General features: G+C 38.3%; 2 protein-coding genes across 5 annotated transcripts in view; both read right to left on the minus strand.

The window, feature by feature from the left end:
• The window catches only part of LOC113156667 (integrin alpha-M-like), a 35,055-nt gene extending 26,354 nt beyond the window's left edge, over window positions 1–8,701 (minus strand). Inside the window, exons 1-4 of one of the 4 annotated variants that reach the window (XM_033326831.1) lie at window positions 799–902; window positions 582–679; window positions 306–376; window positions 121–235 (exon numbers count right to left, since the gene is read on the minus strand). In XM_033326831.1, coding sequence (XP_033182722.1) covers window positions 121–235; window positions 306–356 — 166 coding nt within the window. In that variant the 5' untranslated portion in view covers window positions 357–376; window positions 582–679; window positions 799–902. Of the gene's footprint in view, window positions 1–120; window positions 236–305; window positions 377–581; window positions 680–798; window positions 903–8,649 lie in introns of those variants that run through there. The other 3 variants (XM_033326830.1, XM_026351909.1, XM_026351911.1) reach the window with 3 other exon arrangements.
• A 2,800-nt stretch (window positions 8,702–11,501) lies between these two features.
• On the minus strand, window positions 11,502–24,108 carry LOC113156669 (integrin alpha-M-like). The gene is given in 31 exon segments (XM_026351913.1): window positions 11,502–12,299; window positions 12,420–12,530; window positions 12,610–12,723; window positions 12,899–13,009; window positions 13,491–13,571; window positions 13,732–13,830; window positions 13,924–13,993; window positions 14,555–14,641; window positions 14,721–14,800; window positions 14,901–14,999; window positions 15,108–15,249; window positions 15,698–15,771; window positions 15,888–16,013; window positions 16,195–16,346; window positions 16,424–16,563; window positions 16,741–16,874; window positions 16,988–17,200; window positions 17,293–17,439; window positions 17,510–17,646; window positions 18,394–18,517; window positions 19,458–19,531; window positions 19,714–19,864; window positions 20,266–20,410; window positions 20,585–20,709; window positions 20,711–20,731; window positions 20,863–20,990; window positions 21,432–21,546; window positions 21,625–21,695; window positions 21,895–21,992; window positions 22,112–22,214; window positions 23,738–24,108. Coding segments are annotated over 31 exon segments (3,408 nt in total). The 5' UTR covers window positions 23,775–24,108; the 3' UTR covers window positions 11,502–12,200.
• Between the last annotated feature and the right edge of the window lie 922 nt (window positions 24,109–25,030).

The following is a 25,030-nucleotide window of genomic DNA, read 5'->3' on the forward strand; positions in this document are numbered from 1 at the left end:
TTTTTATTGCTACGAGAAAGAAAGTGTGTGTGGTGATTCAAAATATTTTTTAACCTTTTTCCACTTTATGTTTTTCATGGCTACTTTTTTCACAACCGCTACATACTACATGTCTTGTACCTTTTTTAGTAGAAGGCAGGGGGGGCCCAAAAGCATTAGAGCGGTCTATCTCAAAGCATACACCACTGTACATGGTGATACTTTTGCAGTCCTTCGGGATGGTTGGACCACAGGCCTGAAAAGATTGCATTCTGATTAATCTTGATGCTTTCACCAATATTAACAATGTGCTGTTTATAACTCACCAGGGTTTTCTGTGTTCTGGGATCACTTGTCATTGTCAAACCAAGGGACATGTTGACTGCAAAATCTGGGACTGCATTAAAAATATTTATCAGTTAAGTTTATCTTGGTTGCACTTTGTGACCAAGGCAAAATAAGACACGGCTACTCCAACAATTTCTCTGTCATTGAGTTCTACAACATTCAAAAACGTGGATAACATGAATCTTTAACTGAAATATAGATTTTAATGGAGTTTTTGTCAAGACTTAAAATACCTAAAATAAACCATTACCTACTTTGAATGTTAATATTTTGGCAGGAATCAGTGGAACATCTGTATATTTGCCCACTCTTATTCGATGAATATTGTTCAAGGGGAGCACTGACAAGCAAGCTGATGAAATAAAACCAGAGAAGCATGTAAGGGCACAATTCTGGAGAGCTTCCTGTAGCAGATAAATGGGAACAGCAGATTCATGTTTATTCACCAAAAAAACCCAGACTCTGACTTACTCTGATTCTCTTTGTACCACCTGGTAGCCAAAACCTGCAGCATCACTTCTAAATGTCCGCCAGGCCACAGGTTCGATGTTGAAACACAGTGCAGCCTTCAGCACTGATAAATGAAGAGGAAAACACAGAATGTTAATGTGAATATAGCAACATAAAAATTATTACCACTAATGTTCTGTGTAAGTGTGTATGTATACGGTCTGTGTGTTGCTTTCAGCCTTTCATACAGAGTGTTATGTTGTAGTTGAGGTCTGTCTCAGCATCTTTTTTTTTTTTTCTTCATAAAACCACAAGGTGGTGCCAAAGTCAGAAACATGACAATTCTTCCACTTTACTACTGATTCTTATTCTGTGTAAGACTTCCTTCTATGGAGCCCTGCTGGGATTTCCTGATATAAGGTGTTTAACTGCTGTCACGTATCAGTTATACTGTTCAAGTAAGTATCTGTGATTGTTTTATTGAATGTTTAAATAATGTTTATATGAAAGAAGGGAATTTAAAGAAATGTATATGCTTAATATCAAGTTATTGTGGCAGTTTGTCGAGGCGGAACCAATGTTCGCCAGTCGAGGTACAACAGGGAGTTGTTGTGGGACACAATCTGCTGCACGTGGGTGAAGTTGTTAGTTAGAAGATGGGGTGCTGACCTACATTATGCTGCACTGCGCAACTTTTTTGTGAAAGTTCGGTTCCACGTTTATTTACCTCCCTGTGAGTTAATGCGGCCAATGAGTTCTCAAGCATTGCTGAAGTGCGTCAAATAAATTCCTGTGTATAAAGAACACCTTGTGTCCGTGATGCCTTATGGGGAGTGACAGTGAGAATCTGCAGACGATAAACACCGGCTGCAATTGAAGCTGCAAGCAAGACACGACGCACGCTAGCATCGAGCAGATAAGACTGTGCAAACACTGATTACCTGAACAAGTGGGAGAAAGAGAGTCAAGCCAATAAGAAGAAACATTTAATACAAATTAAATGTTCACAAGTGGTTAAAGGACTCTATACTTCCTATAAGAAGAGGTCCAGTGTTACAGTATGTGCATGTTTTAAGTTTACATAAGTCCTAAGTAAGAAGACATCTGCAACGTGTTAAGAGCTAAAGAACAGTAAACATGTAGAGATTGTTCATTTAGTTAAGTAAGTTGTGTCTTTTCATCCATTTCAAGTTAAAACAAGTTCATCTATATTATAGCACAGTGTTGTTACTGCTTAGATTATCTTCAGGTTTGATGCAGCATACGTTAGCTTTATTCAGTTACCCTTGTAATGGCGTAAGTTAAGTAATTAACTCAACAGAGAAATATTAAGGTGTATTCAAACAACACTGGAATGGCTGAGCATGAGCGTGAAGCTAAGAAAGCAGACTCACAGTTGTGCTGAAGGGACACAGCAGCAGATTAAAGACTTAAACTGTTCATACATCAGAGAAGATTGATGTAGAAATAGAAACGAAGAAGCCAGAGAACCAGAACTCTTACTGAAAAGGGTCAAAAACTGCATGATGAGCTTCAAAAATGCTTTGTCATTACATATATGACAGATGGAAAGCTCTTGCCAAGCAGGCTAAGAAGGAGCTTGATAGATCTTCTTCTGTTGATGTTATACTAAACCTCAGAACTAAGATTCAGTGTGCTTCTACTGATGTGAAACATGCTTATGATGACCTACGACATCAAAGTGTCCCTGATGGGGAGACAAGACGTAGAGTAGACACCTGTGATGCTGTCTCAAGGCGACTATTGGACTATGCATGGAGCTGTCTTGAAGGATGGAAGGTTCTCAGGAACAAGTTCACTGGGCAGACACTGGCTCTGTGTTTTCAACTTCAGTTTCCCATAGGTCCAGGTCAAGCTCTAAAGATTCAAAGTCCATAAAATATGGTAGTATAAGATCCATACATTCTGATATGTCTTCTGTAGTTAAACAAGAGGCAGCAGCAGAGTTAGCTGCCACCCAAGAGGCTCTAAAACTCCTACAAGAAATAGAATGTGAGAAATAAAGCCTTGACATTCTTGAAGAGGATGAAAGACAGATGATTGCAGTGCAAGAATCAGAAAATGCTGCAAGAAAAAAGACACTAGAAGAGAAGCGCAGGCAGTCAAAAGAATGAATGCAGCTAGGGCATGTTTGCAAGTTTATGAGACAGGAGTGAGCTCAGATGAAGAGATAACAGAGTTACTTCATGACTCTCACTTTGCAGAGGAAGAACCTGCTCCTTTCCCAAGTAGACTTCCAGCACATAAGCCAAAGCATGCTCAACCTGCTATAATCCGACAACCTGCCATAAAGAAAGAGTCTTCTGCCAATGTTCATAAGGAAGACAACACTACAGCATTTGCTGAAGCAATGGCAGAATCTATTAATGTAATTTGTCTCCCAGTACCAGAACCAGCTGTTTTCAGTGGAGATCCACTAAGATACACAGACTGGAATGTGTCTTTTCAGATGTTGATAGACAAGAAGAACATTCCAGTGAGTGAGAAAGTCTACTACCTTCGCAAGTATGTAGGGGGTCCTGCAAAGAAAGCTATTGAGAGTTATTTTCTGTTAGGTACAGACAAATGCTGCATGGAATATTCTGGAAGAACGGTATGGAAGCTCCTTTGTGATTGCAAAGGCGTTTAGGGATAAGTTATCTTCATCGCCAAAAATTGGACCTAAGGATTGTTTTGAACTTAGAGAGTTTATGGACTTTCTTCGTGGCTGTTGCACAGCAATGACACAGATCAAAGGTCTTGAAATCCTAAATGACTGTGGTGAAAACCAAAGAATCCTTACAAAGCTTCCTGATTGGTTGGTAGCCAGATGGAATAGGAAGGCTGTTGAGATTGAAGAAGCAAGACACATGTTTCCAAGTTTTGTGCAGTTTGTTGACTTTCTTACATTTGAAGCTAAGATAGCTTGTAACCCAGTAACCTCACTTCATGCCCTTAAGTCTAGTGATGGGGAAAGACCAACAATAGCAAAACCTCGAAGTGTTGGTGCACGTGTATTGGTAAACAGCTCAGTAGAGAAAACTGGAAAGATACGGGTTGTGTTTGATTGCTCAGCGAAGTTTGAAGGAGTGTCATTGAATGATCATCTACTTACTGGGCCAGAGGTGACTAGTACTTTGGTAGGTGTACTCTGTCGGTTCCGCAAGGGGCCAGTAGCAATAATGTGTGATATTGAATAGCATGTTCCACCAGTTTCATGTAAGCCCAGATGATCAAGATTATTTGAGGTTTCTTTGGTGGGATAATGGAGACTTCCATTCTTCACCATCAGTCTACCGTATGAGGGTGCACCTGTTTGGCGCAGCCTTTTCACCGGGGTCTGGAAATTATGGGTTGAGGTTCATTGCTGCTCAAGGACAGGGTAGATTTAGTGGGGCATCCATCCGCCTGATTAAGAGGAACCTTTACATGGACGATGGTCTGATAAGTGTCTCAGCAAATGAAAAAGCGATTCAGTTAGTGAGTGAAGCAAGACAGCTCTGTAGCCCTGAAAAGCTAAGAATACACAAGTTCATTTCCAACCACCACAAAGTGCTTGCATCAATTCCCAAGGAGGATTGTTCAGAAACAGTACGAAACCAAGACTTGACCTTAGGTGAGCCACAGATTGAGAGAGCTCTAGGGGTCAGCTGGTGTGTTGTTGCAGATCAGTTTCCGTTCAGAGTGATTGTGAATGAACGCCCACTCACAAGGAGGGGAGTTTTATCTACAGTGGCCTCAATTTATGACCCACTTGGCTTTCTAGCACCTTTCATTCTGATCGGGAAGAAGATACTTCAACATGTGTCAAGACAAGATCGGATGGGATGAACCGCTCTCTGAGGATCTTCGGCCAAAATGGGAAGCCTGGTTATTGGACCTAGCTGATGTCAAGATTCAGCGATGTTACATTCCAGAAAATTGGAAGGAAGTCCAGAGGTATGAGTTGCACCATTTTTCTGACGCGAGTAGTGCAGGCATTGGTGAATGCACTTACCTGAGAGCAGTTAGCACATCAGGACAAATTCACTGTTCTTTAGTCATGGGCAAGGCCAGGGTTTCACCCATGAAGATTACCACAGTACCCAGACTCGAGCTGTCAGCAGCGGTTGTTGCTGTTCGCACAAGTGATTTGCTCAGAAAGGAACTAGAAATAGAGGCCCAAGAGTTCTTTTGGACAGACACTAAGGTTGTCCTTGGATATGTCAACAATGATGAAAAACGATTCATCACATCAAGAGGTCTTACAACCCAAGAACTTACTACATCCAACTGGTTTACTGGTCCAGCCTTTCTTTGGCTTGATGATCTTCCCAGCAGAGATATTAAGGTGGGAGATATTTCTGTTGAAGACCCAGAAGTTGGCAAAACGTGTGTACACAAGACATTGACAAGTGAAGATTCATTGAATAATCGCTTTCTAAATTTTTCCAGCTGGACCAGATCAGTCAAAGCCATTGCCAGACTCATATGACTTGTCAAACAGCTTAAGGGCTTGACTTCAAAAACCAATGAAGTCTCCAAGAGAGGAAAGATGCAGAACTTACCATCATGATAGAAGAATGTAGAAGAATGCACTTTGTAAGAAGCATTCTTCTCTGAGGAAATCAGATGTTTGAAGTGCAAGGGTGAAATGAAGTGTAATGACAAAAGTAACAAACTTTACAGACTGAATCCCTTTTTGGATGAGAAAGACATCCTCAGAGTGGGGGGTCGTCTGGAGCATGCTGCTTCCGGCGATTTTGCCAAAGACCAGTCACATATCAAGATTGCTGATTGAACATTATCATCAACGAGTTCAGCACCAAGGTTGTGGCATAACGCTTAACCAACTACGATCCAATGGTATTTGGATACTTGGTGGCAGTCATGCTGTATCATCTTGCATTCATGAGTGTGTTAAGTGTAGAAAGTTCAGAAGACCTACAGAAACACAAAAAATGGCAGACTTACCATTGGAACGCATGGAGACAACTCCTCCTTTTACTTATTGCGAATGGACTGTTTCGGCCCATTCTACGTCAAGGAGGGAAGAAAGGAGTTGAAGCGATATGGTCTGTTATTCACCTGCTTGTGTACTCGTGCAGTACACATAGAGTTGCTTGATGATATGATAGCTGATGCTTTTATCAATGCTCTGCGTGCTTTCATTGCTCTAAGAGGAAACGTCCGACAACTTCGATCTGATCAGGGTAGTAACTTTGTTGGTGCAAGACGTCAGTTTTTAGAAGCTGTAAAAAAAAATGGACCAAGACGGCCTTAAGCAACTAGGCTGTGAATTCGTCGTGAACACTCCATCCGCAAGTCACATGGGTGGAGCTTGGGAAAGACAAATCAGGACAGTAAGAAATGTGCCCATGTCCATTCTGAATCAGTCATCCCGCAAACTTGATAGTTTGTCATTGCGAACTTACCTTTATGAGGTTATGTAGAAATTTATATGCTTAATATCAAGTTATTGCGACACTTGTATGGCAGTTTGTTGAGGCGGAACCAATGTTCGCCAGTCGAGGTAACGTCAGGGGGTTGTTGTGGGACACAATCTGCTGCACGTGGATGAAGTTGTTAGTTAGAAGATGGGGTGCTGAGCTACGCTGCTTTTTTGTAGTGTTGTTTCGGTCGTGAACGATTCGTTCAATATGAACGAATCTTTTCTATGACTTGGGAGTGATTAGTTCTCTCAGTGAGTGATTCGTTCATTTCCAGTTCATTGCAGTACCTTCTCTCGCCACATGGCAGCAGCTCCATAAGCTCAGTCAGCAGGACAGGAAACAGAAATGATTCGTTCACGACTCACTCAACTGTGAGTCTGTCCTCAGGTCCTCGTTCTGTCACGTGACAGCCAGGCCGCTCAGGCTCTGTGGCAGCAGCACCACAGTCCGTTCACGAGTCGTTCATACGGATCATTACGGATTCGTTCTTGCGTTCATTTGTCACGTGACAGCTGAAGCTCCGCTACGGAGCTGTGGACTGAGAAACAAGGAAATGAATGATGTCTGATATCTGATGGTCATTTATTTGTCAACTGACGCCCAACAGACATTATTTATTCATGGAATTAATTAATTTGTGGTCTTTGATTCTTGTACATTTGTGTAGTGTTTTTGTGTAAATAATGTAAATTATGTTTGTACATAAATGCTTTAATTATAAACATGTTAATTGTGCTATTCTCGTCCATAAAATAATAAAATGTCACATTATTAATAACAACAACAATAACATCAATAATAACAATAATAATAATAATGATAATGTCGCGTTTTGTACACAATAAATGCACCATGTAAATATTTTCGGGAACTTGTTACTTGTTGCTTTAAAAGTCTCACTCATTATCCAAATAAGTTAAACTTTCACTCGTCCTCTACCAGCCATCACAGCTCAGGCTGTAGCAGCAGTTCACTCGTTCGCTGAACAAACCATGTTGTCTTCACTATATAGTGTCTGAGAACCGCGGCCATTTTTATATCACCCACTAGGGGGTTACACCGCAACCCGCTGTAAAATGAACGAAATGATTCGTCCACTTTAGAGTTCGAGACTGACGGATCTGAGTCAGTTCAAAGACTCGTTTTTCCCACCTCTACTTTTTTGTGAAAATTTTGATGTTGGAAAGTTCGGTTCCAGGTTTATTTTCCTCCCTGTGAGTTAATGCGGCCAATGAGCTGCTGAAGTGTAATAAATAAATGCCTGTGTACAAAGAACACCTTGTGTCCGTGATGCCTTATGGGGAGTGACAAGCTGGTTCTAATTGCATGAATAAAGCCTTCCTGTTGTTCTGTCCCTTTTTTGGACACTACATTAGACTCATCTTTGAAGCGGATTGTCTCATGCTCAACAACTTAACAAGAGATTGTGTGAATTTTTACTAATATCATTTATTTTTCTTTAATTGTTTTTTACTTGCAGAACCTCCCTGAGATTAAGAATCTTTTAGTGTCCTGGTCAAGACAGGCAGCAACATAAAACAACATATGTAACGTGAACAACAAACAAGCATTAAAAGTAGATCTATCCAAACCTCTCATCAACACCTGGAAACTGAATATTAATGGTTAATGGATTTTGGTATACTTTACATTTCACAGTCTTCTAAAAGACACTTTGTATTTTTTACTGAAGCTCGTTGTTAATAAAAACCTTTAATAAGACAATAATTTCTTAAGCTTCTGCTTTTCACCAGGGTTCGGCTACTGCAGTCAGAAAGACACAGACTGTATCACAGATTTTACTAATTAAACTTTATTTATTCAGCTTGCTTAACATTGACTGTTGATTAACTACTCACTGTAGTTTGACACGTCAATGACAACAAGTCAATGAATATATTATGAACTAAACTAAATGACAAAAAGAATCCAAAATCACATAGACACCACCAGAAAGTGTGTAACTTTCTGCTACTAGGATGTTTTGTGATAATTCTAACATGTTGTTTCTCCCGTGGTTTCACATTGTATAGGTTTAGTAAACATGATCATGTTAACTGTCAAAAGGCAGGTAATGTCTGACGCAGGTTAAGTTAATGACATTGATCAGCCACAACTTTAATACCACCTGGCAGGAGCATTGAAAAAAAAACAATAATGCTACCACACACTGCATAGGAAAAAATAAATTAAACCACAGTGTCAAAACCACCACATGCCCAGTTTGGTTCAGTGTTAACTATAATTTTGCTATAGATATAGTATAGTTTTTTTTTTGGCATTTCAGCAATGCTGAAATGCTTATTGAATGATATGTAACATTAAGGCTAATGGTAATTATTATGCTTTCAGTGTCTGAACATGCATACAGCTGATAAATATAATTAAATGTAAAAAATAAATATAAGACAGAAGCAGGACAGATTCAAAGATGACTTACCTGACAGGAATAACGCAGTAGTAATTATCCAGTCCATTGTGTTACTCACGTGAAAATACTAATGGGTTCATAAGAACTTGCTTCAAAACTCCTTGAGGTAAGAATGTCTACTACTGTCAAAGAACCAAAATGCAGAAATCATAAGTAGCTGCTCAGACCAAGGCAGCAGGAACTGGTACGTAGGAGGAGTTACAATCTTGAAACACACTTTCTGTTCTATAAAATATGAAAATACAATATGCTCTCACATCTTTGCACAAAACAGTGATGTTGTTTAAATTTGCATTTCAGTATAATTTTTCTATTTAGGAATGGTATGTCTAAAAATTGTTAAAAGATTCAAAAAAGGTATTTGCAACCCACACTGATGACAGTGGTGTTGACTTAGCTGTAGCCTGACAAGTATCTGATCACTAAAATAGTTAACAAAATAAAGTCATTGTCATTAGTCATTCTTCCCTAACACACAACTCTTTAGTGATCATTATGTCTCTGGTCACTTTGCTGAAGTATAAGAAGTTGTAGTCAGTCACTGTTGTAAGATGTATCATAAAAATTATTTTAAATTGAAGATAGTACTTGAACTATGAGAATCTATGTTAATTCAGCAGCAGAGTACAGTATAACTTGCTTTTCTTGAAATATTTAATTTGTCGTCTCCTTGTTTCGTCCTGATTCGTCAGAGGAAGAGTAACATCAATTTGAATTAGCAATTTAAATTGATTAAAATTCAAAGATATTTGACATTTCCTAATTTGGTCAAGCCTTGCCAGAGGTAGATTAACAGTTAACATAAGCCAATAAAAATAAAACAACTAAAAATAAAAAGGCCTAATTCTGCTTTTTTTTTTTTTTTGAATTTCCTCTAGCACTCACTGCATCTGTGAGTCAGAAAACATGATGCTTTTGCAAGATTTGTATGAGCTATAGTACATAAATACATACATAGGCTGCTAGCTCATTTTATCTTCGTTGGCCACCCACATATGTGGAAGCTGAAAAGTTATTTTAGATTAGCTGTGAATGTGAAACCCCCGTGTTGAAATACTGAAATGATGATGTCATGGGCACTTATGAAAAATAATGAACAGTCATGTTGTAGGTAACAGTGGCATTGTCTCTAGAAAAACGTGGCCCTGGATGGTGAGTATCCACAAAAATGGGAACTACACCTGCGGAGGAACCGTCATCACTGATAACTTTGTCCTCACTGCTGCCCAGTGCTTCTCTGAGTAAGTCTAAACATCCTTCGTGCTGACTGGTTGTTGATGAAGACGTGGACATGTATTTCTAAGGTTGCCTTTGTCTCTCCCAATCCTCCCTACAGCCCCAATCCAAATGAGTGGAGTGTGTTTTTTGGTCAGCGACACGTAAATGGCTCTGAAGAGTCTTTGGCTGTTGTGAACATTACAATGAGCAACATGACCAGCTCCAATATTGCACTGCTGCAACTGGCTCAGTCAGACAGCTACAAAGATTATATCCAACCAGTGTCACCGTTTCAGCCTGGCACCAGGCCAAGCTGGATTTTCCTTCATTTCCCTCACTTCACTCTCCCTCTGGACTCCGCCCACCAGCCCATTCTCTCTCTCTGCTCACAGCAATCAGCTGAACATTGGACTGACGTGTGCCCCCTTTCCCCTACAAAACTCTCCTCAGCCCTTTCCCCTCTGTCAGTTCGTCGTCGCACCCAACCTGTCTCCAGCATCGTTCCCCAACCGTTCTCCAGTCGGTGTTTCCCGTGCCTGCTCAACCCTGCCTGCTCCTGCTCATCCTCCTTAGCCCTGTCTGCTTCCCTCCTGGACTCTCTGGACTTTGTTCCCCCCTCTGAACTCTTGGACCTGTTTTTCCCGTAGGTGTTTTCCTGCCTCTGAGCAGTGATTTTTGGTTTTGTACTTTTGTTCCTGATTTGTTACTTTGTTCCATGACGTTTTGGTAGTTTTCTGTTGTTACTTTGTCTTCGTGTTTCCCTGCCTGTTTTTGTAGTGTCGGTGACACCCCCCCTTAGTTTCCCTGTTTTTAGTAGTGTTACTTAATAAATCCTGTTTTCAGTTCATTCCTGCCTCGTCCCCCTCCTTAACCTGTGACAGGCAGTGTGTGTGGACTTTAATAACAACAGATACTTCCCCATTGGAAGTCGATGCTGGATGCTGGGCTGGGGTAAAGGGAGCAGGAGTTTTGTTGAGCTTTTCTGTTTGTTTTATGGAATATAATCACATGTATTAATGTTTGGTTTGTTTTGTTTTTTTGAATGTGCTGATAAAGATGGTTCAAGTCTGCAAAACCTTGAAATTCAAGTGGCCAGTTGCGGGAATATTTCTCATTTGGAAAGCATTTGCACTAATACCATAGACCTTCAACAGTAAAAGAAAATATTCTCCATCCACCAGTGTTTCTGAAAGCTGTTTTCCTTGGTAAGATAATGAATTCTTCTGTTTTTATATGCACAGGGGGATCAGGGCAGCCCTGTGCTGTGCAAGTCAGACTCATCTTGGTTCCAGGTAGCTGTTGTTTCTATCAATGAAAACCAATCAGTCCTTGCAGATGTTCAGGTCTTTGCAAAAACTTCAAGATTCAGATCATTCATGAAGACGACAGTTGGCAACTTGCCAAATCCGGCAGCAGCTGCAAAAGGAAACGCACCAGATTTGTCACTTCCTTTGCTGCTTTCTTTTGCTGTCCCCATTACGTCCCTGTTCCTGTTGTCAAGATGTTGAGTCTGTTGTCACTGGGGTGATTGTTCATTATTGCACTTAAAAGCCACTGGCTAACAGCTCTGACATTTATTCATAAGCCCATATCTACTGTATACTCAGGTAACATTGCTAAAATGATTTCACCACAAAGCCCAGTTAAGGTATTTTACTGCCATTTTATTGCACAGAAAATCTATTTTTAAATGTGTGTCACTGAATCCAGGTGGATACATTTTTAAACAGTATTATAGATGCTTGTTTTATAAAAATGTGTTACTTAAATCTTCTAAACATGACGCATGACATTAAATGTCACATATGTCATATAATAAATGTTTGAAAAAGCAATAAGCACTGGCTTTTTTCTAACCAAATTCAAAATAGAGCAACATTATATATTACATCATTTATTTCTAAACAAATCGGTTTATATTTTTAATAGCAGTTTTAAGCAAGCAGCACATACACACACCACGTTTTAGCACATTTACAGAAAAAAAAAAGACGAAAAAAAATGAAACTGTACTGATTTTGTTTTTCACCTGACTTATACTGTTAAAATACAAGTGCAAAAGTATTAGATTAAATTAAGCAAAATATTTATAACTGTAATTCACTTAGGCTGTATGAACCCACTCCCCACATAGTGAACATTTACCCTTCACTATCACTATTATATTACAGGCTGAGAACCTCTATTAAAATAAATAATGAGTGAGGAATTTCACCCACAAATAAACTCTCAATGCTTTTTTTAAATGTTGAATTAAAAGTGGAGTACTGGTACAGATTAACCTTAAAATTAAGTGATAATTATACAGATATTAACAGCTACTGACACAACGGATTTCATGCTTATTCTGGTGCAGGAGCACCTCCATCAGCCCCTGGATCTGCTCCTTCTCCTGCTTCCTGATTAATCATCTCCTTGTATTTACTCTTGAAAAAACCAGCCTGAGAGTAAAAAACAAAAAACGCTATATGAAGACACATCAATCCTGCTTTAGATAAGATAACTGCTGAATGTTCAAAAATTAAAATAAGTGAATTCAGCACAGAAAGCTGTAGTCTCACCTTATAAAGACCTGCAGTGAGTAAAACCAGTAGAGCCAACCCTCCCAGAGACCCTCCGACAATCTCCTTGGTGAAGTCTGGTTCAGGATACACTTCTACCTCTGCCTCAATCTGAGAGGTAACGCGATTGAATGTAGATCAAATTCACACTCATTTAAAACACAAATAAGAGAATGAGATGTGTAATCACCTTTCGAATAGGAGGGTTGGTATTAGACCCTGTTGAAAAGTAGATGTACTGGTTTCTGTCATACTCCAGACTGGCTGTGCTGGTCAAGAGGAATTTGGCAGAATGAAGTCCAATCTGTTTAGAAACAAAAGCTTGATTTAATCTTTTGTGATGTTAAACTGTGATGTTAACATTTATTATTATTGTTATCACATTAATCAAAACCAGTTGTAATCACGTAATTCCACATCCAGCACTTTAAATTTATAAAACTGTATAACTGTATATATAAAAATGTATAATTAGTTACCTGCTCGATCCAACCTGAACTGAGGTTGGCAGATATTATGTACTGTTTCTTCTCCCCTCGTCCTATAAACCCAGTGCACTTGAACACTGCGCACCTGGCTACAGAGCAGCCCTGTTGGTGAATTAAAGAAGAAAGAAGTAAGCAAACAAAGCTGTAATCCATTTACACATACAACTCTAAATATATATCCAAATATAAGACAAAGCCCGTTTCAAGCCAAGTGCTATTCTAAAATACAATAAAAACACAAATATAGGGACTCATCTGACCACAAAACTTGTTTCAGCTGCCTTTCATACAATTTCTTACAAGCTTGCTCCCAGAATTCGTGTATCGCTTCCTTCTTGAGTAATAAAATTTTTCTCAGCTGTCACAAGTTTGCAGTCAAAAACAAGTTGTGGCCTTGGTGGATATTTCATTTAATCCTATTCATTGAACCTTCACCTGGAATCATCCACAATGATGTTGAATATTTTCTAAATGTTATTTCTTTGTACATTTGTCAGATAAATAAATAAAAGGTCAGTTTCATCTTTTTGTGTATTTTAGAATAAGTCCCAGCTTCTCTGGATAACTGTATAGACATTCTTACCACTGACTTATTTTTCTTTATCTCAGTAACAAAGTCTTTGAGAGCAGGTTCTTCATCCTTGTCCCTTTGGCAGCCTGGAATCTGAAATAGAGCAGATTCATGTCAGACAGAGATTCAGACAGAGAGACAGACAGAAAGATGTGGTCCATACATATGGTGGATATGACCAGCTATCCTTGAGGCTGTAGTTGCATTAAGAAAAAAAAACAGTTTCAGGTTTGGTAGTTTCATCATTCGTTACCTGTAAATTGTTTGAATCCACCCAGATGTCTTTATCACCCAGCTTTACTGGCACCCTGATCACAACAGTACAATTCAGCGCTCTGATATCATTTATAACCTAACAGAAGGAAAAAGAGAAAAGGAGAGTACTGAAGGGGCTGAGCATGTGTTATGGCCTGAATCAAGGTGAAGAACTGCTGTGATATCTTACCCCAAGTGTTTGTTGGAATGGTTTCTGCAAATTATTCTTTCCGAAAGTGAAATTGTTGTAGCTGAGGGAACTGATATTGAAAACAGACATGTTTGATATTTGATTAAGATCATACACACGTGGACAAAATAATTGGCACCCTTACCTTAAAGAAAGAAAAACCCACAAAGGTCACTGAAATAACTTGAAACTGACAAAAGCAATAATCATTTGTATCATGGTGTGTACCACACTCAACATGGACCAAAGAAATCAATGTCAATGACAAATTAAAGAGACAGATAATATGAATGGTCAGAAAAGAGCCAAGAACTACTTCCAAATACATTAAAGGTAAAAATCTAAAACAGCTAAAACACCCAAGAATGGCTTAGAACAAATCACTGGACTATTCTGATGTGGCCTTCTATGAGTCCTGATCTAAATCATATCGAACATCTATGGATAGAGCTGAAACATGCAGTCTGGAGAAGGCACCAGTTTCATTAGTTTGTTTTTTTAAAAACTTCTGTTGAACCACAACTCAAAAGCAATGTCTGATTTTATGTGTCAGTTTATTATTAAGTTATTTCAGTCACCTTTGTGGGTTTTACTTTTTCATACTAATTGTTTCACATAGACCAATACAAACCTTTCAAATGTAAAGAATATGCTGTATTTTACGTCAATCTCTCTCTTTTTATAGAGTTCGCTTGAACTGGAGTGATCCGTATTCCCACTAAAAGGAAGAAGTGGCATTAATTGTTGTCTTAGTTGTTATTAAATGTTGCGTTTATGGCCAGGTAACTGAACAGTACCTGGTGGCATTTGCAGTGACAAAAATCCTCCTGTTGAGCTGACCGTCATTATCAATTCCATAAGAAACTACAAAAAAAGCCTAAAATAAAATGAATGAGACACATCACATTTTCTCTGCATTATACAGGACTGTCTTTGCAGCCTGCAGCTGTGAGAAAGATGCTTCTGTACAGTCAAACCTTAGCGCCGCTCTTGAAAATAGGCCTGTCGACAGTGCATTCTGTCTTTCCTCTTGATAAGCCATTTTCACTGTCCAAGGAATTGCAGTCAATTCTTCCCTTTATAAAAACAAACAAACAAAGTCACCCATCAACTGGAGCTGTTGTGTGATCTGAAAAATGAGCTGAGCAGAGATGAACTTGAACTGAATTGTTCTGACACCTTACCTTCAGAATTGTGAACTTCCTGTAGGAGAGCCCGGGTGGGTATGTGAGAATAACACGGCTGTTGTAGGAGTTTTCACCTCTGTTCTCCACTGAGACTGTGGCTTCCAACAGTTCATCAATACCAACCCTAACCTCTGAGGAGCTGACACAGGATGAGAAGAAGAGAAATGTGTAGGAATTCACGTAGCACACTAACACCTACATCTATGCCTATCTGCAGACTAACACTGTCATGGTGCCAGAAATCGGATTATAAGTTCATGTAATGTTTAAGTTGACCACAAATACCTCTACCTAGTCTGTACCAGACGGTGCATTGTGAAGTGGTGAACTCACAAATTACTTAACAGATCAACATTGTCATTTCTGCTGGCATGACTAAAAATATTGTACGAGAATTGAGGTTGAACAATTGTCCAGACAGTATCACGCTAACTGAAAGAAGAGCAAATAAGATATACATACGTGGTTTGATATGTTATTGATACTGATATCATTCTTATACATATGCAAACCATTTGTACTTTCAGAAAAGATGAAAGATAAAAGAGAACAACAAACACAGCTCATGCTTCACTTTTGTAATTCACCTGGTGAAGTTGAAATCCAACTTTATGTTGTCCACACACTTTTCATCAGTGCCGCAGTTGATCTCAAAGCCTAACTGTAGAAGAGAGGGTGAAGTAAACTGTTTGGTAGGAGATTATTTGCAACTTCTCGCTATTTGTGCGAATAATTACAGCAGCAGGTTAAAACGTTGTGTCTCTAAAGATTACTTACAGGATGAAAGGTTAAAGTTTGAGCCCGCTGGTCCAGACTTGGTTTGAGGTTTGTACTAGAGGGCACTCCATCAAAAGTGAATTTGAGCTCATTGATAAGTTCATTGAGAGCATCCTCTGGACAAGCCTGTAACAGAGCACAATTTGTTAAGTTAAAGACTTTTTGTTAAGTTTAAAGAGAGTTGGCTGCAATTCAACATCTAATTAAAAAACAACAAGATCATCAATAATGGGAGTTTTTGTTGTTGTTGCTTTGTAGGCTCAAACTGTGTCTGTGTGTGTGTTGTTGGAAGATTTGAACAACTCACGTCAATAGAGAACATCACGTCGAGGCAGTTTTGCCCTATGGAAATCGTTGTCGAGCCACTCGACTGTCGTTGTTTTTCAGAGATGTAAGCTCTGTTGTTTGGGACCTTGCGAGTGGCATCCAGTGTTAAAGTATAATTAATCTTTGCTTGAGCTGGAATAAATACATTCATAAGTTAGTCGTGTACACACATTTATATATAATAGAAAAACAATTGAAAAATAAGAAACCTGTATTTGTTGTAGAGGAGGTCATGGTAAAGCAGATTGTAGCTGTGTTCACCAATGGTTTTGAACAATCATCATTTTGAGTGGGGATTTGGGTTGGATTGAATGACACCGAAGCTTCGACCATTACTATAGGCTTTGATCTGGACAGAGCAGAGAAATACGTGTGAACGACATTTGGGTTTGTAATTTATAAAACTCACTTATACCATCCATAAACATAATCTGTCCCAGATTTTGATATTGTCCTAACATTTAGTTTGAGCTACACACAGCAAAGGTAAACTTGTGATTGTATGATAGCGGTATCTTGGATTTACCTGAGTAAGACAACTGTACCCTTTGAACCCACGGCTAAATCAGGCAGTTTATCCCCACTGCGGTCAAAAGACGACTGACTGATCGACATGCCAAAGAACTTCAGTCCTGACTGGACTTCAGAACCAGAAATTCTCTATGCAGACAGAAGTGTTTTAGTTAACCATATTGAAAATTGTATAAATTTACAATAGAGTGGGAAAAAATCCAAAGGACGTTTAATCTTCCTCTATTGTTCTTTGATCTCACCTGTGAGTAAGTAGGATTTATCCTTCCTGCCTCGCCATTGAATATATAGATGCTGCCTTGACCATCATTTTCCAAAGGTGCTCCAACTGCCAGATCACTGAGCTTATCTAGGTTAAGATCAGGCAGCACAGCTAGAGAAGATCCAAATCTTCCTTGAGCAAATGCGCCCCCTCTCAGTACTAGTGGACTAAAATCTAAATTACACTCGACATTCTGAAAAAAAGGGATAACAATCAATGTTTGAGTGTTCATTGAAGAAAAAACTAATGATTCCTCTAATAGCACTGGATAAAACTGTCATTTACCAAATTAGTTAGAGTGCAAACGTAAACTCTTCCCTCTCTGTCAGACTCCTTGTACATAGGGGCAGATATTAGGATTAGGTCGGTGTCCTGGTCCTCATCCAGATCCATGGCACAAACCTCTGCCCCAAAATATTCACCACTCTGAAACTGTGCAAGCAACAAGTCATCAGCACATAAAGGAGGAAAACAACAAAATATATCTGAATTGTAAACACACCTGCCATGGAAAAGGATCAATCTTTTGCAATAAGCTGTTTCGGTAAACTGTTCTCACAGCTCCCATGTGCTGAAACCTTGGTGCACCAGTAATTGTCAATGGGCCCTCAAAGGTTGTGGCAACTGTCATAGAGTAACCTAGAATTAAAGAGGCAAAGGTTTAACCACTTTTTAACTGTAGGAACAGGGAAAAGAAGATTTTATATGTTATAATAAATTATACATTTTATGTTTAATCAAGGACAGAAAAGGTCACTCTAGGATAACGCCTATTGTATCAACAAGCCTGTTGCTGCAAAATATTGGTTTCCTGTCTTGAGTCACTGTATGTTTGATCAGGAAGTGTCTTCATATGTGACAGGAACATTTCTTGAAATAACGTAAAGACGTTAATGCATGAAACATCCTATCAGACTGCATAAGATAAAAGTCTGGTGCACCATCTCACAAGGGGAAAGGCATGCTTCACAATAATCGTTATACTGTTTATATGAGAGACAAGGCAACGTAAAAGGATAACTCTCTGTACCATTTTTCTAACAATATGGATCTTATGTCATGACACCATTAACCACTGAAATTACTTAAGCTGACTTCTTGAATTTGATGACAGCTTATTGGCTTCGTCACAACTAATGGGCTTTACAAGCATATATTAAAGCTTTAATCTTTTTAAGATATTACTGTTTATTTTTTGTGAAAAATACAGTCCTTTTTGGTGTTTTATGTGTGGCATACAGTAAAACACTGCTTTTTTCTTATTCTAAATTCAATCTAAATTCTGCAAGTTTGTATGTATACGTTTTTTAAGAGAAGGGAGTAAAGGTTGCAGTAGAGCAGTGCATATGCAAAACATATGTGTATGTCTGAGTTTGTCTTTCTTACCCAGATAACTGTCACGATCAATATCTCCATCTCCAGGCTCAAATGAGCTCATTCTGTTTGTGTTTGTGTATTGCAAGTAGCCTCCTTTCCATTCATTGGCACCAACAATGCCCAACTGAGTTCCCTGCAAGTTAGAAAGAAATGTAAACATGTGTTTGCTACTAAACATCAGCTAACAAAAAAAAAACTTAACACTTGCAAAATTCTAAATCTTATTTTTTAACTATATATTTTTTTGCATTTACTTTTTTTGACTTCTTGCAAATGGTGGATTATACTGATGACAAATGAGTCTGAGTTTATAAGACAATTCTCAGTTGAAGTGCCAGTTTGGCTCATGGTTTTATAGCTTATTTTATTCTCGACAGAGATCCTGAAAGCCTCAATGCTGTTACATTTCTACAGTTTGATTTATGCTTCTGAGTTGAATCTATGCAGAGTCTTTGCCATTGTGAGCATGCATACTTCTGCATTTCCCTGCAATTACACTGCCAAATCTTTGGTTGGTGGTGGAGTTTCTATGACTCTGTGTTGATGTTCACCACTGAAGAATAGTGTTAGAATAGAAATATTCAAATTTAAACTGAGCAGATCAAGTTGGATAACTGCATTTATTGTTAAGAGACATAAGGGTATCCAACTTTTAGCAAGAAAAATGAAAACACTTTTAAAATTAAAATCTTAAACTGGCCTCTTAACCTCTTAGGACCTGACATCACATTTTGAGTTGTTGTACGTTCTAGCTGATCGCAACTGTTACGCAGGCTTTCACAAATAGGTTTGTAAAGAAAAGGGCATTTTATAAGTTTTAAATGCAAAATGTTTTGAATGTGTTATAATTTGTTGTAGGCATATGACGTCTTCCTGAAACTGTTGATGATGCTTAGTTTTTATACTTATCGGGTTCCAATAAGCCCAAATAGCAAAGGGAAATAAAAAATGCATAACAAGTTAGAGCTCGGGTCTAAATCAATTTCCAATGTGTGGGTAAGTGTTTGCATTTGTTTACTCTACTTAAAAGACAAGTATTTAAAAGTACAGTGCAGTGACTTTCTAGTAATTACCCCAAGCACATAAGCAGCACTAAATCCCTCTTGAGCCATTTCCCTTTTCAGTGACTCTCCGCTGGTTTGAGTTCCTGTAACAGCAAAGTAAATTAGCACAATAATGATGACATCCACATTCCATTCATTTACATGGTAGATTTACAGCAAAGCACATTCAATAAAATTAAAACCTAGAAAACCTAAAAACTTTGAAACATTGTTTACTCTTTGTAACTATGTCTGCAGTGTTATCAGGTTAAATATACAACTATACCTTCGATAGAGAAGATTTTGGTCGCCAAACTCTGCTTTATTTTTTCAAGTGCATCAAAGCTCGCCACTCGAAACACATGCTCTTGACTGGGAGATGATGCAATAGTATCCAGCTCATTTTTGGCATCCGACTTGTCAAAAGCACGCCCAACCTGGGAAAAAAGTGTTTGAAATATTGTGTAATTTAATTAATTCACTGCTTAAGTTCTACAGAGCAATGCAGATGTAAAATCCAAGAGATGTCAGAAAACACAACATAACACAAACATATCAGACTATACAAAAGGTAGTAACAACACTACTTCTTCCTGATCAGACAGAACCAACATCAGTTAAGATCAGCATTAGTAAACTTTATAGCTTAAAAACAATCAAACATAACTAAAAGCTCAACAGGGTGGATAACAGTGATTGAGATTTTAGATTGATTTTGTTTTTTGCATATATAGTTATGGCGATGTCACCTCTACCAACTCAGCCTCTTTCTGAAATGTTTTTGTGTTTTGTGCCTACAGGTCGCAGGAAAAACACTGAGTGAAACTGAAGAACTTACTCCAATAGCAAACCGCACAATGTTTTTCGCCTCAGCTGCTGCAGATGGCAACTGATCTCGTTCTTGAGATTCTCCATCTGTGATCACTATCAAGATCTTCTTCACATTTGGTCTGGAACCTTTTGTTTGTGTGAAAACATTTTCACTGTAAACAGAAACATTAACTTTCAATGCATTTTGCAATCACATATAGTTAATAATATGCCTTGAAAATGTCCACATTTACTAAGTGACAGTTTCCTGATAATCTGATTTAATTGCAATTGTTCAAACAAGAAGTCACCATGACGTTGTCATACAGCATCATAATGCCACTTACACCACTGTTCTGATGCCTGTAGCTGTGTTAGTTCCTCCATCTTAGCTGTAGAATAGAACCAACATTTTACTCTCCCACGATCCTGAGAAAAAATCATTAAAGTAATAATGGATCCTGGGTTCGGCTTGAGAATTGGGCAAGGGCAAACTGCAAAAAATAACAGAAAGGAAAATCAACTACAGTGAAATTCAATGCCACATTAATTTAACAAAACAAAAGTGAATTTTTTGCTGTCTGTGTTAAGTTTTAACTGAAAGTGGGAACACAGTCCTCAGTACCTGTGTGTCTTTGGCTGGAAATGAACGAATCACATCTTTCACAAAAGTCTTCATTCTTTCAAAATCTGGCGGGTTTACACTGCCTGAACCATCCAGTAGAAATGCAATGTCTGCTTCAGTTCGGCACTCTGTGAAAGAGACGACTCAAAAATGAACATATTGCTCAAATATTTTCCCTTTGCGATAAATGGACCATTAATACTGTCCGCATATCCATAAACTTCCTTTTTAATATCCCATTTAACTGTTTTAGTTTTAATTTTAACTGCATTTTTGGACAACCTCAGGTATCAGTAATACCATATGATTTTTTCTTTTTGTTCAACGTTTCATTTTCAGTTCATGTGTACTTCACGTGTGGTTTTATGTTAGTGTTTATAATTTGTTTTCTGTGTTCGTAAATAATTAATGTTGACATGACATGTCACAACATTATGATATAGCGAGGAAGTTAATATTGCTATTTCTATTGCTACTAGAAAGAAAGTATATGTGGTGATTCTAAATTATTTTTTTACCTTTTATTATGGATACTTTTTCACAACCACTATATACTACATGTCTTGTACCTTTATTGGTAGAAGGCAGGGGGGGCCCAAAAACATTAGAGCGGTCTATCTCAAAGCATACACCACTGTACATGGTGATACTTTTACAGTCCTTCGGGATGGTTGGACCACAGGCCTGAAAAGATTGAATTCTGATTAATCTTGATGCTTTCACCAATATTAACAATGTGCTGGAAAACTGTTTATAACTCACCAGGGTTTTCTGTGTTCTGGGATCACTTGTCATTGTCAAACCAAGGGACATGTTGACTGCAAAATCTGGAACTGCATTAAAAATATTTATCAGTTAAGTTTATCTTGGTTGCACTTTGTGACCAAGGCAAAATAAGAGATATATACCGCAACAATGTGTCTGTTATTGAGTTCTACAACATTCAAAAACATAGATAACATGAATCTTTGACTGAAATATAGATTTTAATGGAATTTTTGTCAAGACTTATAAAAATAAACCATTACCTACTTTGCTTGTTAATATTTTGGCAGGAATCAGTGGAACATCTGTATATTTGCCCCCTGTTATTTGATGAATATTGTTCAAGGGGAGCACTGACAAGCAAGCTGATGAAATAAAACCAGAGAACCATGTAAGGGCACAATTCTGGAGAGCTTCCTGTAGCAGATAAATGGGAACAGCAGATTCATGTTTATTCACCACAAAAACCCAGACTCTGACTTACTCTGATTGTCTTTGTACCACCTGGTAGCCAAAACCTGCAGCATCCTTTCTAAATGTCTGCCAGGCCACAGGTTCGATGTTGAAACACAGTGCAGCCTTTACCACTGATAAATGAAGAGGAAAACACAGAATGTTAATGTGAATATAGCAACATTAAAATTATTACCACTAATGTTCTGTGTAAGTGTAAATGTATACGGTCTGTGTGTTATTTTAGTCTTTTATACAGAGTGTTATGTTGTAGTTGAGGTCTGTCTCAGAATCTTTTTTTTTTTTTTTTTTTTCATAAAACCACAAGGTGGTGCCAAAGTCAGAAACATGACAATTTTCCCACTTTACTACTGATTCTTATTCTATGTAAAACTTCCTTCTCTGGAGCCCTTCTGGGATTTCCCAAAGTTGCATGAATAAAGCCTTCCTGTTGTTCTGTCCCTTTTTTGGGCACAACATTAGACTCATCTTTGAAGCGGATTGTCTCATGCTCAACAACTTACCAAGAGATTGTGTGAAATTTTACTAATATCATTTATTTTTCTTTAATTGTTTTTTACTTGCAGAACCTCCCTGAGATTAAGAATCTTTTAGTGTCCTGGTCAAGACAGGCAGCAACATAAAACAAGATAAATAACGTGAACAACAAAAAAGCATTAAAAGTAGATCTATCCAAACCTCTCATCAACACCTGGCAACTGAATATTAATGGTTAATGGATTTTGGTATACTTTACATTTTACGGTATTTTAAAAAGACACTTTCTATTTTTTACTGAAGCTTGTTGTTAATAAAAGACAATTATTTCTTAAGCTTCTGCTTTTCACCAGTGTTCAGCTACTGCAGTCAGAAAGACACAGACTGTATCACAGATTTTACTAATTAAACTTTATTTATTCAGCTTGTTTAACATTGACTGTTGATGAACTACACGCTGTAGTTTGACACGTCAATGGCAACAAGTCAATAAATATATTATGAACTAAATGACAAAAAGAATCCAAACTACATAGACACCACCAGGAAGTCTGTAACTATGTTCTAGCTAAGAGGTCGGAGAGATAAGTAGGATGTTTTGTGATAATTCTAACACGTTGTTTCTTCTGTGGTTTCACATTGTATAGGTTTAGTAAACATGATCATGTTAACTGTCAAAAGGCAGGTAATGTCTGTTAAAGTTATAAACGGTTACTTTTAATTCTAACATTAATCTGTGGTGTCTGTCTCTAAAACCTGTTTTTTTTTTTCTCTCTACAAACCTGTACAAATGAATGTGGAGGTTAAGTTAATAAGATTGATCAGCCACAACTTTAATACCACCTGGCAGGAGCGTTGAAAAAAAAATAATGCTACCACACACTGCATGGGAAAAAATAAATTAAACCACAGTGTCAAAACCACCACATGCCCAGTTTGGTTCAGTGTAGTGAGACACTTCTGTTAAGTATAATTTAGCTATAGTAGGGTTAGGGTTATCTTTTTTTTTTTTTTTTTTTCTTATTGAATGATATGTAACATTAAGGCTAATGGTAATTATTATGCTTTCAGTGTATGAACATGCATACAGCTGATAAATATAATTAAATATAGAAAATAAATATAAGACAGAAGCAGGACAGATTCAAAGATGACTTACCTGACAGGAATAACGCAGCAGTAATTATCCAGTCCATTGTGTTACTCACATGAAAATACTAATGGGTTCATAAGAATTTGCTTCAAAACCCCTTGAGGTAAGAATGTCTACTACTGTCAAAGAAAGGAAATGTTGAAACCAAAATGCAGAAATCATGAGTAACTGCTCAGACCAAGGCAGCAGGAACTGGTACGTAGGAGGAGTGTTACGAAATGACGAATGAGACCAACAAAAAAAAGTTTTATTATAACTCCCGGTTCAAAATAGGGGACACGAAGAATAAAGACACAAAGTAACAACATAAAACGCTGAAGTGACGCAGGCTAAATACTACTAATACTATAAACCAACAAAAACATACAAAGTACCAAGTAATAAATCAATACACAAAAATACAAACTACAACTCCCTAACTAGAAACACAAAGTAACAAAGGAAAATTACTGCCTAAGGCAAGAGGACAGTTACAAACAGGCGAACCAAACAGTACAAAGTATAAACTAAAAACGCTGCATAAACGCAGAAAAAACAACCAACTAAAACACACAGACCGAACCGACAAAGTAACAAAACAAAACGCCGCTCACTGCTGACAAACAATTCAAACTTACAAATGAAACCAGTCCGACAAACAGCTAAAACAAAAGGAAAACAGAGTGGTTCCCGACAAATGAACGTTGGTTACGTATAGTAACCCCAGCTTCTATGAGTATAGGCGTCGCCCTCTAAGAGCTGTCACTATTGGGTTTAACCCCGCGCGCATGCGCAGTCGTGAAGAATTATTTTGCTACCTCACTCAGCTCCAGCCACAGAGTAAACAGCCCTGGTTGACCTGAGCACTGCTCCCAAAGACAACTTTTACTTCAGCGGACATAGATGGAGCGAGTGAGGCCCGCGTCTTAGAGGGCTTAGCCTATACTCATAGAAGCTGGGGTTACAATACGTAACCAACGTTCTATTTCCTATAGGCTTCGCCCTCTGAGAGCTGTTGCTATTGGGATAAGGGCGAAGCTGGATGTAGTCAATGCCTCACTGGACCACCGGAGTTCCCAGGCACCAACAACACCAGTCCACCCACACCAACCTAACAAGGATGTAAAAGCAGATTAAGCCAACACAGCCCTCTGCAGACCCATCCTGTCTAACACAGGCGGCGTCACTCACAGTGTCAAAAGCATACAGTCTCATAAACAATCATTACACATCAGAGAAAGACAAATGTTGGCAGGATGTGCTACGAGAATGTTCCAGTTCAAATAAAAGCATGCCACGGCGGCATGTGCCCGAGCAGTG

This window comes from Anabas testudineus, chromosome 19 (genome assembly GCF_900324465.2).
Source record: "Anabas testudineus chromosome 19, fAnaTes1.2, whole genome shotgun sequence".
Taxonomy (NCBI): domain Eukaryota; kingdom Metazoa; phylum Chordata; class Actinopteri; order Anabantiformes; family Anabantidae; genus Anabas; species Anabas testudineus.